Below are 16,857 nucleotides of genomic sequence, written 5' to 3'. Positions count from 1 at the left end.
ACGTTTTTCCACTGTTCAATCTACAAATTTTTACTCATGTCCAGGAAGCGCTCTGCAGTGGAAACTATGTAATCGAAACATTCGTGTTACACCTGCTATTACGGAACGTGTTGTAAACCAGATGGCACCATGGAGGGTGTTCAATAGTTCAAGGAGCGCATAATGTGGGAGACTGATATATAAGATGTAATATGATACCGAGAGTGTGTTTTTGGGCCGGAGCATACCATACGACGTATATACCACATGAAGGGAGAAAAGCAGTATCCAAAGTGTCATCTTCCAGTAATGCGCTGCGTATTAAGTCACCGAACACTTACCCAGAAATTTTGAGATTTATGTCATATTTAGGCGAATAGGTTTAGGGTCTCCGTTGCTTCTGACAGTCAACCTCATTCTTGTTCAGAGACTGCCTTATCCAATCTTGTACTCCGTCTCCAACGGTCACAACAGCACGTTGTACCCAATGTTCCTCCATACGAAATATCAGGTATTACAGACCGTATTGCGGTCATTAGTGAATTCTACTAGTATGGCCTATGAGTAAATTTCGGGCGATCATGTCACTCCAATGATGAAAACATCATTCGCAGCAGAGGGCGGTATAATCTAAACTAATAATGCGCTATCAGAGCTGGAACCATGCTACATTTACAAGATTTCAGGATGTATAAATGCATCGCGAATAAAATAACTGCCGCCAATATTACGGTTCCGACTTGATAATAACAACTGAAGAAATTTATTCCAATAATTGTATCCAGGAGAAAATTGTTTCCAGGGTAACTAGGTGCATAGCAGTTAATAGTGGTATTAGAAAAAGTGATTCTTTGAGCGCACTACTTTTTAATATAGTGATGGACGAGGTGATTGAGAAGGTATTGTCTGGTAATGGTTGTAGAATAGGGGATGAAGAAATAAAAATTATTTGATATGCTGACGATCCAGTTCTGCTGGCAAATAGCTGAGATAATATACAGAAACTTTTATACATATTTAAGATAGTAAATATGGTCAGATTCACCCAAAAAACCAAAAGTATGACTACATCTCTGGAGCCACTTAGATGCAAACTGGAAGTGGGTCCAAAAATTATTCAACAGGTAATGATCGTCGTATTGCATTGTCCAGCAGTGGAAATGTCGAAAAGGAATTTTAGAAAACAAGTGGCAAAAGGAAATAAAGTGGCAGAATCTTTAGGAGATACTATTTGGAAAAAAAAGCATATAGGGAAAAAATGCAAAAACAGCAATGAACAAATCAATAGTGAAACCATTTATGACATACACAGTCTAGACAAGATCGTTAACGTCAAAAACAAAAATACTTCTGGAAATCACGCAAATGAAAATTCTGCGAAGAATTACAGGAATGACGCTGCGAGATAGAGAGAGAAGCGAAAGCGCTAGAAAAGGACGTAAAGCGAACTCCGTTAATCAGGGAGCACATAAGAGGAAGAACGAATGGAACGAACACACAGACAGGATGAATGAAGGAAGATTGTGAGAATATTAACAAAGAAATTACCAGCTGGTAACATAAATATTAGCCGTCCAAGGAAAAGATGGCGCGACAACCTCAGGGTAGACTAAGGGTTACTGAAGGAAAAGGGCTTTTGCCTAGGAAGAAATGAAGAAGAGTAGAACATCTCGTCGGTGGTTGCATTAGCGTTCCTCTGGCACTACTGCAACGTTCTGTGATGTCCATTTACATATGAACTGAGGAAGAAGACTGCAGTAACGACTTAATTTCAGAAATACACACGTATACTAAAAGAGTAACTGACACAGTATCTAAGGACACTTACAGATGTTCGATGTGGGCTCCATTCGAGACAGAGCAGATTTCTATCCGATTCTGAATTTCCTGGCAGACCAGTTCCAGTGTACCTCTAACAACGTAATTAATCACGCCGAGTATCTGACGTTACGTTCTGCGGAAATGGGGGTGCCACAACGAGAACGGCACATCATTCGACCGAGTATGACCAATCCAGCGCTGTGGAAGATGTTCGTTGAGGGGACTACGTACAAAGTTATGTCAATGTGGTGAGGCTCCATCCTGTAGCAAAACGAAGTGAACTGGGATATCAACCAGAGAGAAAGTATATCGGGATGGATCACATGTGCAAAGGTAGATTCTGAGAAGAAGAAAGGGCCAGACTCTGTGGTAGTTTGTGGTGCAGAATACATTAAATTTCAGAGAATCACGTTCATGTTCCAAAGAGGCATGCACGTTTTCTGTACCCCATCTTTTCAAATCCCGCTTGTTCACTTTGCTACTTAAGTGAAAGGCGGGTTCGTTGTAGAACACAAGTCTGTCTTCGAAACCTCCACCTCCATCTATGCTTGAAAATCAATAAATCAGTTATGGTTTATCCGCTGGTTTTAGCGCACGCAACCCTTAAATTCTGTAAGCCTTGAATTAGAGATACTTTCACAAGATTTTGTGGGACTTTTTTTATAGATCGAATAAATTAATTCTACCATTTCATCCTGGACCAATGGCCATCCCGTGGTTTTCTTCTTGCGTGTACATCCTGTCTAGTCGAAGTGCTTTGCCCATTTAGCATTATTGTGACAGTGTGGTGCCACTTTACCAAACTTTGTCCGAAAATGTCTTTCAACAACGATTGATGATGATGTTTTGCCGAATTCTATGACATAATACGCCTTTTCTATCGCTCACATGCCGCCATTTTGAATACTAAAGCGAACTATGAACAACATCGGTGGGTTTCCACTATTTCATTGTTACCAACTTTAGCTCTGAGAGCTAAACTTGCATTCTGTACGTGTGATGATGAAGTCCCATACTCCGTGACGGAGCGTAGGGGAACGGTGCGGGAGACCCGCACCGCCGTACTAGGCAAGGTCCTAGTGGAGGTGGTTTGCCATTGCCTTCCTCTGACCGTAATGGGGATGAATGATGATGATGAAGACTACATAACAACACCCAGTCATCTCGAGGCAGGAAAAATCCCTGACCCCGCCTGGAATCGAACCCGGGACCCCGTGCTTGGGAAGCGAGAACGCTACCGCGAGACCACGAGCAGCGCACTTCTGTATGTGTATTACTAAAATAAAGTAATATTTCTAAAATAAAGTAATTACAGTAGTTACAGGAATACTTTCGTTCCATTGCCTACATTTTGAGTCATCCTGTACTTCAGTAAGTAAACTCTACTGGGCCTGATATTACGTCATAATATAATATTCATTAATTATTCATATGATTGATCTCATTTGCGGCTGGTCCCGGCGGAGGTTCGAGTCCTCCCTCGGGCATGGGTGTGTGTGTTTGTCCTTAGGATAATTTAGGTTAAGTAGTGTGTAAGCTTAGGGACTGATGACATTTGCAGTTAAGTCCTATAAGATTTTACGCATATCAGAACTTTTTGACCTCATTTGTCGGAAGTCTTCCGCCCCTTCCAGAATTGTGACGTAATATTAACCCACTAGCGGGATTACGACGAAATTGTACGACAGTAGACCCATAAGAAGCAACTGCAACCGCGTCCGAAACATCGGTGGCAGGTGCTTTTTGTTGCAACATGATGCGACCGTGCACTGACAAAACTTTTATGACAGCTGACTCTCTCTCCACGAAAGTGGCACACTTATATCCTAGTTTTGTTTAGTGAACAACATGGAGTCTACAGTCATAAGATTTGAATATCAGTAACAACTATCGCTTTTATTAAAATAATAAGAAGAAAACAGTTAAGAGACCACTGTGCTGCAAAACAGTGTAATGTTATGAAATTCCATTGAATATCACTAATTACGTCCAACTACTTTCTTAGGGATTCACGATGATTCGGATTCTAAAAATGGTCAACGACAGTATCTACCTTTGTGCGTGTGAATATCGAGCAAACAGGCATTTTGGTATTGTGACATTGTAAGAAAAAATTGCGAACAGATGATCCGCCACTCTCTTCGTAGAAGAAATTGCAGCATTATTACGAATCACGCCAGATTATGTTGCACTGGGAGATATTGGGCAGAAGCATTCCCGACCGCCTGCGTTCAGGGCCCGCGTCGAGGCGCTCCTCCGAGGCTGAATTAGTGGCGCAGCACGCGCCATTAGCGCGACACCGAGCAGCCCGCAGCCCGCAGGCTGTGGCGAGTGCCGCCTGATCCCCGCCTCCGTGATACTGGCACTGATCCGGCAGGCGGCTGCCGCAAATCGCTAGCAGCAGCCTCGGCACACCCTCAGGCTCACACGGCACTCCTCACCACCCCTGCGTGTGCTCTCAGTCGTTGCAACAGCCTTCAGCTCACAAGGCTGCAAAGACTACGTCGTGTTCAGTGTACAGTAAGTTGGCTGGTTCAAATGGCTCTGAGCACTATGGGACTTAACATCAGAGGTCATCAGTCCCCTAGAACGTAGAACTACTTAAACCTAACTAACCTAAGAACATCACACACGTCCGTGCCCGAGACAGGATTCGAACCTGCGACCGTAGCGGTCACGCGGTTCCAGACTGTAGCGCCTAGAACCGATCGGCTACAGTAAATTAGGCTGGTGCATAAGCTCCTGGCGTTTTTACTTTGCATGTTGGTATTCCGGTTACTATGAGGCTGTTTATCGATTGTTATTTACATTTATAGTTCACTGTTGCTGTTTGAGTCAATCTACACTGCTGGCCACCGTAAATGCAACACCCTGAAGGAAGCATCCGAATCAAGTGAAATTTACACCATGGGTTTGCAGCGATGAGATATGCAACTGATTAGAATTTCAGCGCAGACGCACATCACGCGCGCCTGTGGCGCCACCTCATAGCGCCATTTAAGGCTTGGTGATTTCGACGAGTGTACGTTCGGCACGTGTGTTTAACTTGTGGTTGTTTCACAAGAAGATCAGTTATGCCTTGTACACAACAGCGAACATCTTTTGATCAAGTATCCGAGTTCGACAGAGGAAGGATAGTGGCTTACCGAGATTGTGGATTATCATACAGAGAAATCGCTAGTCGTGTTGGACGAAACCAAACAACTGTAATGCAGATATGTGACCGTTGGATGCAGGAGGGTACAACGGACCGACGTGGTCGATCGCATTCACCTCGGTGCACCACTGCACGTGCTGATAGGCAAATTGTGCACATGGCAGTGACGGATCGCTCAGTGACATCCCGAACCATAGCACAGCACATTGCGTCTGTAACGCATCATACAGTGTCTGCGCGTACCATTCGACGCCATTTACAGCAGAGTGGACTGTCTGCAAGACGTCCATTGCTTCGTCCACCATTGACGCAGAACCACAGACGTCTCCGTCGCCAATGGTGTGATGACAGACGGATGTGGACGGCAGAATGGAACGACGTTGTCTTTACTGACGAGGCACGCTTCTGTCTGCAGCACCACGATGGTCGGATTCGAGTGTGGAGACACCGTGGAGAGAGGATGCTGGACAGCTGCATTATGGACCGCCACTCTGGTCTTGCACCGGGTATTTTGGTATGGGGCGGTATTGGATATTACTCTCGCACGCCTCTAGTACGCATTGCCGGTACTTTAAATAGCCGGCGCTGTATATCGGAGGTGCTGGAGCCAGTTGTCCTTCCTTACCTTCAGGGCTCGGCCACAGCCATATTTCAACAGGATAATGCGCGACCACACGTGGCACGCATTGTCCAAAGGTTCTTCGTCAATAACCAGATTGAATTGCTTCCCTGGCCGGCTCGCTCTCCGGATCTTTCGCCGATAGAAAACATGTGGTCCACGGTTGCTCAACGAGTGACCCAGATTACATCCCCAGCTGCCACACCAGATGATCTTTGGCAACGTGTGGAAGCTGCTTGGGCTGCTGTACCCCAGGAACACATCCAACGTCTCTTTGACTCAATGCCGAGACGTGTGGCAGCGGTGATCTCCAACAATGGCGGCTAATCTGCTACTGATTCTGGCAGGAACCACATGTCACAGACGTCTGTAAACGTAATCATTTGATACTTGGTCAACATGTTATCTACAAAATAAATCTTGTTGTGCTACCTCTTGTCTCTCTTGGTGTTGCATTTACGGTGGCCAGCAATGTATTATCACTTTGTCATCTGAAGATAGTGAGTGGATCTGTGGACGCTAGAAAATGGAGTATCAAGTGGAGAAATCGGAACATTTCCGACAGATATTTCCGTCTCAGATCGGTAGATGGGTGACAGCAGAGGAGGGAGCCTGAAACATTTGCGCCGTGTATGACGGTAATTCCATTGGACAGGGCACGGTAAGAAAATGGTTCTCTTGTTTTAAGGAGGGTCGTTTTGGCATTAGTGACCCTCCACGTTGAGAAAGACATTTGGAGTTTGATGAAGATTTGTCAAGCGCCTCAATCCACAATGATCCACATCATTTCACTCGATAACTGGCAGAAAAAAATGTTCAAATGTGTGTTAAATCTTATGGGACTTAACTGCTAAGGTCATCAGTCCCTAAGCTTACACACTACTTAACCTAAATTGTGCTAAGGACAAATGCACATACCCATGCCCGAGGGAGGACTCGAACCTCCGCCGGGATCAGCCGCCTAATCCCGGGCGGCTAACTGGCAGACGTGATGAATTCTGTTCATTCCACCATCGTCCGACATTTACATGCAGTAAGGAAGGTTCAAAAAGAGGGTGCGTGGTTACCGCAGGCTCTAATCCAAAATCGCTAAGATCGCCAATTGGCTCGTGAACAACACCGACCATTCTTATACTGTACCGTCACTGGTGGCGATAAATTATGTCTTGATGCTAACGTAATGAACAGAAAGGAATGGCTGAGGCCAAACAAAACACCAACTCCCTGGAAAATACCTGCGCTCATCCACAAAAGATAGTGTTACGCATCTGGCGGAACAACGACAGGGTGGTGTACTACAGGTTCTTCCCCGAGATCTAACCATCACTGCTGATTTTTTTTTTCCAACAATTGAGACGTCTTGCAGGCGCAGCTCAACAACAACGACCACAAAGACTTTGTGAAGTGATGTTACATGGCAATAAACCCGCCCGCATTCTGATGCACTGTTTTTTTTTTGACAAAAAACACTACACTTGCCATTAGAGGTCATTCCGCACCCACTTACCCACCTTATTCACCTAATCTAGTGGCCTCAGATTTTCCCCTTCTCCGCTCTCTATCGAATAACCTTCAGGAACTTCCTTTCTGGATCAAAACGAGCTCCGAACATGGCTCGACAAGTCCTTCACCGCAAAACATATAATTTCTACATTCCCGAAAACGGAAACCTACTCGAACGTTGGCAAACTATTCTAAAGAGTCAAGAAGAATATATTATTGATGACCCAAGTCCGTTATGTATAACAGTTGTCTTTATTAAACTACGAACTTACGCTCCAATGTAACAACTTCCAGTGTGGCTTCTGCTATTTTTGTCATTGTGGTGTGAAACATGAGCAGCACGTCGCTTTAGAAGTGTTACACAACAAATTACGGGGAAATTCCAACAAAAAATATTATATTTGACTGAAACGAGCCTAATATGCACAATGGTAAATAAATTAGTTACAGGAGACATCACGGTGATAGTGTAGCACAGACTCTCTTATTGATAGCAGACCCAATCCCGCAAAGAAAAGTGTCCACAGGCGTCTTCACTCATTCATTGATGATGACATACCATCGTTCCCAAATTTCGAGTGTGTTAATGGATACATTTCACGTGCTGTTACAGAGAATGCGAAGCTGCTTCTGCAGAAGTAAGACAACGTGATTTAGCGAGAAAATTGATGTGCGACAGGGTGTCTGACTGTTAAACTTTGCCTGCAGACCTGGGAACACTGATGCTGTTATCTTGAGAGAAAGATGGAGTGCCACAGCAGACTCATCATGAAGATGTACAAGAAAGTGTAACACTTCCTCATAGAGAACAAAGGAATAGACGCAGTGGTTCATGGTCACAGTAAAATGAATGGAGTAGCTGTGCCATATTCGTGATATGGAAAACATACTCAAAATATTATGTGCTGTGCTATGGTTCGGGATGTCACTGAGCGATTATTTAAATGAGTAGTTGAGAGTCATATCGAATGTATGTTGAACAAAACTTCGCAGAACAGAGACAGGATGGCCAGTGTCGCGCCATTAGTCCTTAGTACCTACAGGACCTTTTCAGATAGGAAGTCGGGGGGCCTTTTGTATTGTGCGTGAGGAGACGCGATGTACGTGTGCCATCATCACTTTCTTGGTTGGCAATAGTGCGTGCATCTTAAGCGAAGAGAGTCTACTGAGTAATGAAGAACTTTTTTCCACAAGATAACAGGGACAGGGAGCGCAAAACTGTAAAGACCTAAGCCCTGCAGGAGTTCAACATTTTGGGAAACGCTAGGCAGGGAACAGCTTAGTGACAAAGTCAATGAGATGGAATGAGAAGTTGTCACCTGCACATTCGTGAGATTGAAAGCGTAGCATCAGCTAAGAGCAACCACCATACGTTAATATAAATAAATTCTGGAGTGGGAGAAAGCAGTCACCTGTGTGTACATGGAGGAGGCCATATAGGGTGGAACATGAAATAGGACAGACAGGGGGGATTTCTGAGTCCAAGCATTAAAAACGCCCACTATTTGTTAATCATTTTAAAACTGACCATGGAAGGGAGATGCTGCCTTATTATAATATATCTGATTGGTCGAAACTATGAAGAACCACTGTCATTGGTGATCACAATCATGCAAAAAAAAAATGGTTCAAATGGCTCTGAGCACTATGGGACTTAACTACTTTGGTCATCAGTCCCCTAGAACATAGAACTACTTAAACCTAACCAACCTAAGGACTTCATACACATCCATGCCCGAGGCAGGATTCGAACCTGCGACCGAAGCGGTCGCGCGGTTCCAGACTGTAGAATCATGCAAAAGCTCACATGCACTAAGTAAGAGTAAAAATTCGTTTTTACTGACAGCGCTATGTACAAAACTTCACCTGGCAAAATTAATACGGGAGACAGAGGATCATTCCGCGCTCCGATGGGGAGCAGCCTTCGTTGCTGGACAGACAACTTTGCAGACACCACAGTAATGACTCGTGGGCACTGGCAACATCAAGTATGGTGTGCAACAGCAGATTTCGCAAATCGAATTTTAGGTGGCACGCAAAGATATCAGGTTTATTCTACGAATTTCACATTTTTAATTCAGGTACACTTACTTGTAACTGCAAGCTCAACTTACTCTCAATCAGGGCAACAGGTGCTTGCATGATTCCCTCGATTGCGCTTCCCTGCTTTCCTAATTGACAATCGGCAATCACTCTATGGCTTGGGCGAACTTAGTTGCCCTCCAAAACACGTGCTATTTCTAACTTGTTGACTCCAGATCCTTTATCCAACATCTGTCGAGATGTTAATATTTTAGTTCAATTGTAACATGTGTTGACACTTCATGAACGTAATTGTTCTTTGTTATTTGCTCACACTGTGATTAACTTGACATCTCTAGGGAGCTGCGATAAATAAGGCTTAATGGTGACCACATTTTTCATAGTTTGACGAATTGCGTATCTGTATCATACACCCGTGATCTTGGGGTAGTGTCTTTGATTCATGGTCAAAATGTCTTCGGCCTGGGTTTGAATCCCGCCGCTGCTTACATTTTGATTAATAATAAGCATTGGCGGCCGAAGACTTCTGGCATAAGAAGTCTCCCTCATTCTGCCAACGGCCTTGTCAAAGAGGGTGGAGGAGCGCACAGAGGTTCAGGGCACTCTCTTGTCCGAGGGGTGGAAATCTACACCTAAAGGCGGAAGAATCAACAAAGTTCAATGGCATGAGGATGCAGAAGGCAATAGAAGCCACTGCATTAGAAACACGTAACATGTATCCAAAGGACATGTGGCCTGTAACTGAAGAAGTGTCATGATGATTTCTCCTTTAGAAAAAGATTCCGGAATAGTCCCCCATTCGAATCTCCAGGAGGGGACTGCCAAGGGGAGGTTACCATGATGGAAATATGGAATAATCAACGAAATAATAACGTTCTACGAGTCGGGGCATCGAATGTCATTAGCTATAACGTGGTAGGGAAAAGAGAAAATCTGAAAAGGGAAATGCAAAGGCTCAATCTAGATATAGTAGGGGTCAGTAAAGTGAAGTGGAAAGAAGATAAGCATTTCTGGTCAGACGAGTATAGTGTAACATCAACAGCAGCAGAAAATGGTATAAGGGGAGTAGGATTCGTTATGAATAGAAGGTAGGGCAGAGAGTGTGTACTCTGAACAGTTCAGTGATAGGGTTATTCTTATCAAAATCGACAGCGAACCAACACCAACAACGATAGTTCAGGTATGCATGCCGACGTCACAAGCTAAGGATGAAATGATAGGGAAAGTGTATGAGGATCTTGAAAGGGTAATAGAGTATGTGAAGGGGTATGAAAATCTAATATTCATGGGGGACTGGAATGCAGTTCTAGGGGAAGGAATAGAAGAAAATGTTACAGGATAATATGGACTAGGGACAAGGAATGACAGAGGAGAAAGATTAATTGAATTCGGTAATAAAATTCAGCTAGTAATAGCGAATACTCTGCTCAAGAATCACAAGAGGAGGAAGTATACTTCGAACAGGCAAAATGATACGGGAAGATTTCAGTTAGATTACATTACAGTCAGTCAGTGGTTCCGAAATCAGATATTGGATTTTAAGGCGTACCCAGGAGCAGATGTAGACTCAGATCACAACATAGTAATGATGAAGAGTAGGCTGAGGTTTAAGACATTAATCAGGAGGAATCATTATGCAAAGAAGTGGGATACGAAAGTACTAAGAAATGATGAGATACGCTTGAAGATCTCTAAAGCTATAGATATAGCTCAGTAGGCAGTACATTTGAAGAGGAATGGACGCCCATAAAAAGGGCGATAACAGAAGTGGGCAAGGAAAACATCGGTACAAAAAAGAAACCATGGGTAACACAAGAAATCCTACAATTGATCGATGAAAGGAGGAAGTACAAACAAGTTCCGGGAAACTCAGGAATACAGAAATACAACTCGCTGAGAAATGAAATAAACAGGAAGTACAGGGAAGCTAAGCGAAATAGATACATGAAAATTGTGGAGAAATCTAAAAACAAATGATTGACGGTAGGACCGACTCACACAGGAAACTCGAAACAACATTCGATGACATTAAAATCAAGGGTGGTAACATTGAGTGTGCAACGGGAATTCCACTGTTAAATCAAGAGGAGCGAGCGGATAGGTGGAAAGAATACATTGAAAGCCTCTATGAGGGCAAAGATTTATCTGATATATTACAAGAAGAAACAGGAGTCGATTTAGAAGAGATAGGGGACCCAGGATTAGAATCAGCATTTAAAAGACCTTTGGAGGACTCAAGATCAAATAAGGCAGAAGGGGTAGATAACATTCCATCAGAATTTTTAAAATCGCTTGGGGAAGTGGCAACAAAACGACTACTCACGTTGGTGTGTAGAATGTATGAGTCTGGCGACATACGATCTGACTTTCGAAAAAGCATCATCCACACAGTTCCGAAGACGGCAAGAGCTGACAAGTGCTAAAATTGTCACACAATCACAAGAAAGACGAAGGTAATTAGAAGTAGTAGAAATGAGAACAGCGAGAAACTTATCAGGTTCGATGGTCCCGGAGTAGATGAAGTTAAGTAATTCTGCTACCAAGGCAGTAAAATAACCAGTAACGGACGGAGTAAGGACATCAAAACCAGACTAGCAACGGCAAAAGTAGGATTCCTGGCCAAGAGAAGTCTACTAACATCAAATATCGCCCATAATTTGAGGAAGAAATTTCTGAGAACATATGACTGGAGTACAGCATTGTATGGTAGTGGAACATGGTCTCTGGAAAAACAGGAACAGAAGAAGATCGAAGCATTTCAGATGTGGTGCTACAGACGAATGTTGGAAATTAGGCTGAGTGATAAGGTAAGGAATGAGGAGGTTCTGTGTAGAATTGGAGAGGAAAGGAATATGTCGGAAAGACTGAGAAGGAGAAGGGACAGGACGATAGGACATCTGTTAAGACGTAGAGAAAGACTCCCATGGTACTAGTGGGAGTTGTAGAAGGCAAAAACTGTAGACAGAGATTGGAATTCACACAGCAAATAATAGAGGACTTGCAAGTGCTACTCTGAATTGAAGAGATTAGCACAGGAGAAGAATTCGTGGCGGGCCGCATCAAACCAGTCAGAAGACTGATGACCCAAAAAAAATCATCTTAGTGAATTTCAACATCCTTGTTTGTTAGGGCCATCCCTGGTTACTTACCATACTTCAGTTCACTGAGTTATAGCTGTACTTAAATACATGTGATCCTTTGGGTATCGATCTGTTTATTGGTAAGGGCACCCAATGTAGGCCATTCTGACAGTCACAGGGATATGTCGATTGCTTAGTCCTAACAACACATTTGCGTGATTTGAAAAGGGCAGAATCGCGACTCCTCGGACCTCATTACACGACTCCAGTTAGCTATTGCCTGTAGTCTGCCATATTCTGTTAGTAAAAGGGTGAATGGCCTTAACACATTTCTCATGCTCTCTGAGAGTTGCTTTCCATTAGAACGTTCTAAACTGGGTACTAGCAGAAAAAGACAGCCCAGGTGGCTAACCAGTGGGATAAGGATATCATATAGAACAAAGCGGGAATTACGAGTATATCACAATGTTATAAATAGTCACAATCAAGCTACAGTAGCTCATTACAAACAGTACTGAAGGTACTTAAAATGTTATTAGGAAGGCTAGAAGTATGTGGTATGCAAATAGAATACCTAATTCACAGGATTAAACTAAAACCATATAGTCAGTTGCGAAGGAAATGTCTGGCCTGCAGCTCAAGGTAATTGATACAAAGTCAGTTCGTAGTAACAATATTTCTGTCACTGATAAATCAGGTATATGTACAGTATTTAACAATCATTTTCTGAGCACTGCTGATGAATTAAATAAAAATTTAGTTCCTACAGGGAACTGCCTTTCGGTGACTGAAATACTCCTCTGTGGTACAGACATGGGTGAGATTGAGTCAATAATTAAATCACTGAAGACTGAGGACTCTCATGGATATGATGAAGTGCCTAGCAGAGTATTAAATTACTGTGCTGCATATGTTAGCTCTGTATTTAACTATATTTTTAATTTTTCCTTTAGGGATGGTCAGTTTCCCGAAGGATTAAAGTACTCAGCAGTAAAGGCGCTTCATAAAAAGGGAGGAAGGGATAGTCTGGACAATTTTAGACGTATTTCTATGCCATCATTATTTGCTAAAGTTGTTTAAAAGGGTGTGTATGTAAGGATAATTGATCTTTTTTTTCACACGATTTGCTATCAAATATACAGTTCGGCCTTAGAAGTCGTTTAACAACTGAAAATATTATATTCTCTTTTCTCTGTGACGTACACGATAGGTTAAACAAAAGGTTTCCAACGCTAGGCACATTTCTTGATTGCCGGCCGAAGTGGCCGGGCGGTTCTAAGCGCTACAGTCTGGAACCGCGCGACCGCTACGGTCGCAGGTTCGAATGCTGCCTCGGTCATGGATGTGTGTGATGTCCTTAGGTTAGTTAGGTTTATGTAGTTCTAAGTTTTAGGGGACTGATGACCTTAGAAGTTAAGTCCCATAGTGATCAGAGCCATTTGAACCATCTCTTGATTTAACTAAGGCGTTTGATTGTGTTGATCACGAAATATTGCTCCAGAGGGTGGACTATTACAGGATACGGGGAGTACCTCCCAACTGGTTCACCTCTTACTTTAGCAACAGGAAGCAAAAGGTCATTATTCACGATGTTGAGAATGGCTGCAATGTGGGGTCTGAGTGGGGTACAGTCAAGTGGGGGGTGCCCCAGGGATCAGTGCTGGGGATACTCTTTTTCGTTATTTATATAAATGATACAACCTCTTGTATGACGTGTAACTCTATAATATTTCTGTTTGCTGATAACACTAGCTTGGTAGTAAAGGATGTTGTGTGCAACATCATGCATAAATACAAAAGTACTGTCGAGTGGTGACAGTAGTTGCAGGAGCTGCCCGGCGTAGATATACATGAGGTATTTATCGGCTAACTCGAAGTCGTTAATCCACCTTGCTGTGTTCCACCGTTAACACAAAACTGACTCTTCTGGGAAAAACAAACCCGAGCAGTACTGAATGCAAACTTGAGGGTTGAAGAGTAAAGTGGACAAAACTGTTGTCAACACTAAGTGTCGTCTGTGAATGAAACTACTCTCATGCTCATTAATTAACGTGTCCAGGCGCTACAGTACGAGACGTCCACAGTGTAATACACCACAAGAAGACCGATAACTCACCATCAGTGCCCGCAGACGGCCACAGAGTACTGCAAGTAGCCTTTCTCGGGACCTCACCGCAGCCACTGGAACAGTTGTCTCCAGACACACAGTCTATAGACGACTGAACAGACATGGTTTATTCACCCGGAGACCTGCAAGGTGCATTACACTGACCTCTGGTCACAGGAAAACCCGTAAAGCCTGGTGTCAAGAACACAGTACATAGTCATTGGAACAGTGGTCCCAGGTTATGTTCACGGACGAGTCCAGGTATAGCCTGAACAGTGATTCTCACCGGATTTTCATCTGACGTGAGCCAGGAACCAGACACCAACCCCTTAATGTCCTTGAAACGGACCTGTGTGGAGGTCGTGGTTTGATGGTATGGGGTGGGATTGTGATTGGTGCACATATATCCCTGCATGTCTTTGACAGAGGAACTGTAACATGTCAGGTGTATCGTGACGTCATTTTGCACCAGTATGTCTGCCTTTTCAGGGGTGCAGTGAGTCCCACCTTCCTCCAGATGGATGTTAACACACGGCCCCACCGAGCTGCCATCCTGGACGAGTACCTTGAAACAGAAGATATCAGGCGAATGGAGTGGCCTGCCTGTTCTGCAGACATAAATCCCATCGAGCACGTCTGGGATGCTCTCGGTCGACGTATTCCTGCACGTCTTTAAACCCCTACAACACTTCAGGAGCTCCAACAGGCACTGCTTCAAGAATGGGAGGCTATACCCCAGCAGATGCTCGACCATCTGGTCCAAAGTATGCCAACCCGTTGTGCGGCCTGTGTACGTGTGGATGGTGATCATATCCCATATTGATGTCGGGGTACATGCGCAGGAAACAGTGGTGTTTTGTAGCGCATGTGTTTCGGGGCGGTTTTCTCAACTTCTCACCAATACTGATCCGTGTCGTGTGTGATCCCTATGTGCCTATGCTATTAGCGCCAGTTTTGTGTAGTGCCACGTTGTGTGGCACCACAGTCTGCAATTATCCTTAATTTATGAGCATGAGTGTAGTTTGTCTCAAAACAAGACCAATAGCAGTGATATTTACACTGCCGTACAGATATTTTAATGCAATATAAACACGAAATGAGACTGAGGTAATAAAATAAATTGCATTATTTTGTAAAGAGTCGTAGATCACTTGTCCCTTATAAAGGAATACTAAGAAAATATCCCTGGGCAGCTTCCAAAGTTTTGACGAAAACGTGTTGGCTCTTGCTGTATATGAACAGTCCAGTTACCATCTGCAGAAAACAAAGCAGCCTCAACAGGATAGCGACAGTTGTTTGTTCGTGTTACAGGAGCGACCGCTGCGGCCTGTACGACGCAGAGCTGGACGTGGTGGAGGAGAAGCGCGCGCACAAGTACCTGGTGCTCATGGTGAGCGCCTTCGGCTTCTGGCTGTGCCCCCTCATGGTACTGCGGTGAGTCACCTGCTGTGGACATTTATTGCCTTTTTCTCAGTGCGGCTCTACATCTGGGTTTGAGGAGACGATGAACAGAGATGTGTTCGAATGAGTATGCTAACTGTAAGTGTCCGACCCAATCCACGACGTCAGGAAGCCTTGTACAGCTACCATTTTGGATAAGAAACACTTGGATGCAGACTTTCATTCCCAGTGAATCAGTGTAAATTACTCACATCTACGATGTTTATCGACGCCGATGTACTGTTGGTTCTCATGGAGGAGTGTAGGCTTTCGCGATTATTGTCCATTTCAAAGAACTACTTCTGGATGTGTGACCATCAAGTCATATGTGACTTATTGTTTGACACGATCAAGGGGCAGGGGTATCAAATGCCTACTGCTAACAATATTTGATATTAATTTTTGTTGACTGTCATCGGCGAATAGGGTGATAGCTGCAGTCGTGACAGTACGTAATAGATGGTGGCGCCTGTGGACTGTCAACACTCCTTGTCGCAGGCCTCTTCTTCCACCCTATTGCTGGTGTGGTTCAAGACTTTGTGCCGTCCCCCCTCCGTCGGATATTGTAAGCGTCAGCCATTCACAAACTCCATCCCCTGATACTTCCTGCATTACACTGCCGACATCACCAAACACTCTCTCCCGCTATAGTATGCAACCCTCCAATGATACTTGAACATCCTGATGAACTGGTACGAAAACTTCAAGAAAATCCTCATAAAAACCAAGTCGCCATTTTTGGCTGAACCACTCGATGATTCTGTTGTCTCGATTTCCACCTCAGCTTCTATACCCGACCCATTCCTCTCATTTATTTCTAGTCCATGGAATAAGCTACTCATCAACATAAAACAGAAAGCCCGAATTCTAGTGAAACTACTGGCAGTACTCGAGTAGGTTCAACATTCTTCTGCTATTGCCCTCACCTGCAAATATTTCATCCTGATTTATGCTAATTTTGCCTGGATTTCTGCCTTTCTAAATCTGTACTAATCCCTTGAGAGACATACACTCCGTCTTACATTTAGCACCAACCTATCTTCCGCGCTTCACATCCTATATTAACTAGTCTGTTGCACACATCTTCTTCTCTTTTTGGAGAAATTTC

At 43.8% G+C, this 16,857-nt stretch overlaps 1 protein-coding gene across 1 annotated transcript in view; it reads left to right on the top strand.

Annotated features, from left to right (window-relative positions):
* Positions 1-16,857, top strand: part of LOC124624664 (prolactin-releasing peptide receptor-like) — a 553,962-nt gene that overhangs the window by 487,355 nt on the left and 49,750 nt on the right. The window contains exon 5 of the mRNA XM_047149123.1: positions 15,621-15,743. Within this exon, the coding sequence (XP_047005079.1) occupies positions 15,621-15,743 (123 nt within the window). The remainder of the gene's footprint in view (positions 1-15,620; positions 15,744-16,857) is intronic.

Source organism: Schistocerca americana, chromosome 1 (assembly GCF_021461395.2).
Source record: "Schistocerca americana isolate TAMUIC-IGC-003095 chromosome 1, iqSchAmer2.1, whole genome shotgun sequence".
Classification (NCBI taxonomy): Eukaryota; Metazoa; Arthropoda; class Insecta; order Orthoptera; family Acrididae; genus Schistocerca; species Schistocerca americana.
The sequence above is the reverse complement of the archived record's forward strand: the minus strand, read 5'-3'. Positions and strand labels throughout refer to the sequence as shown.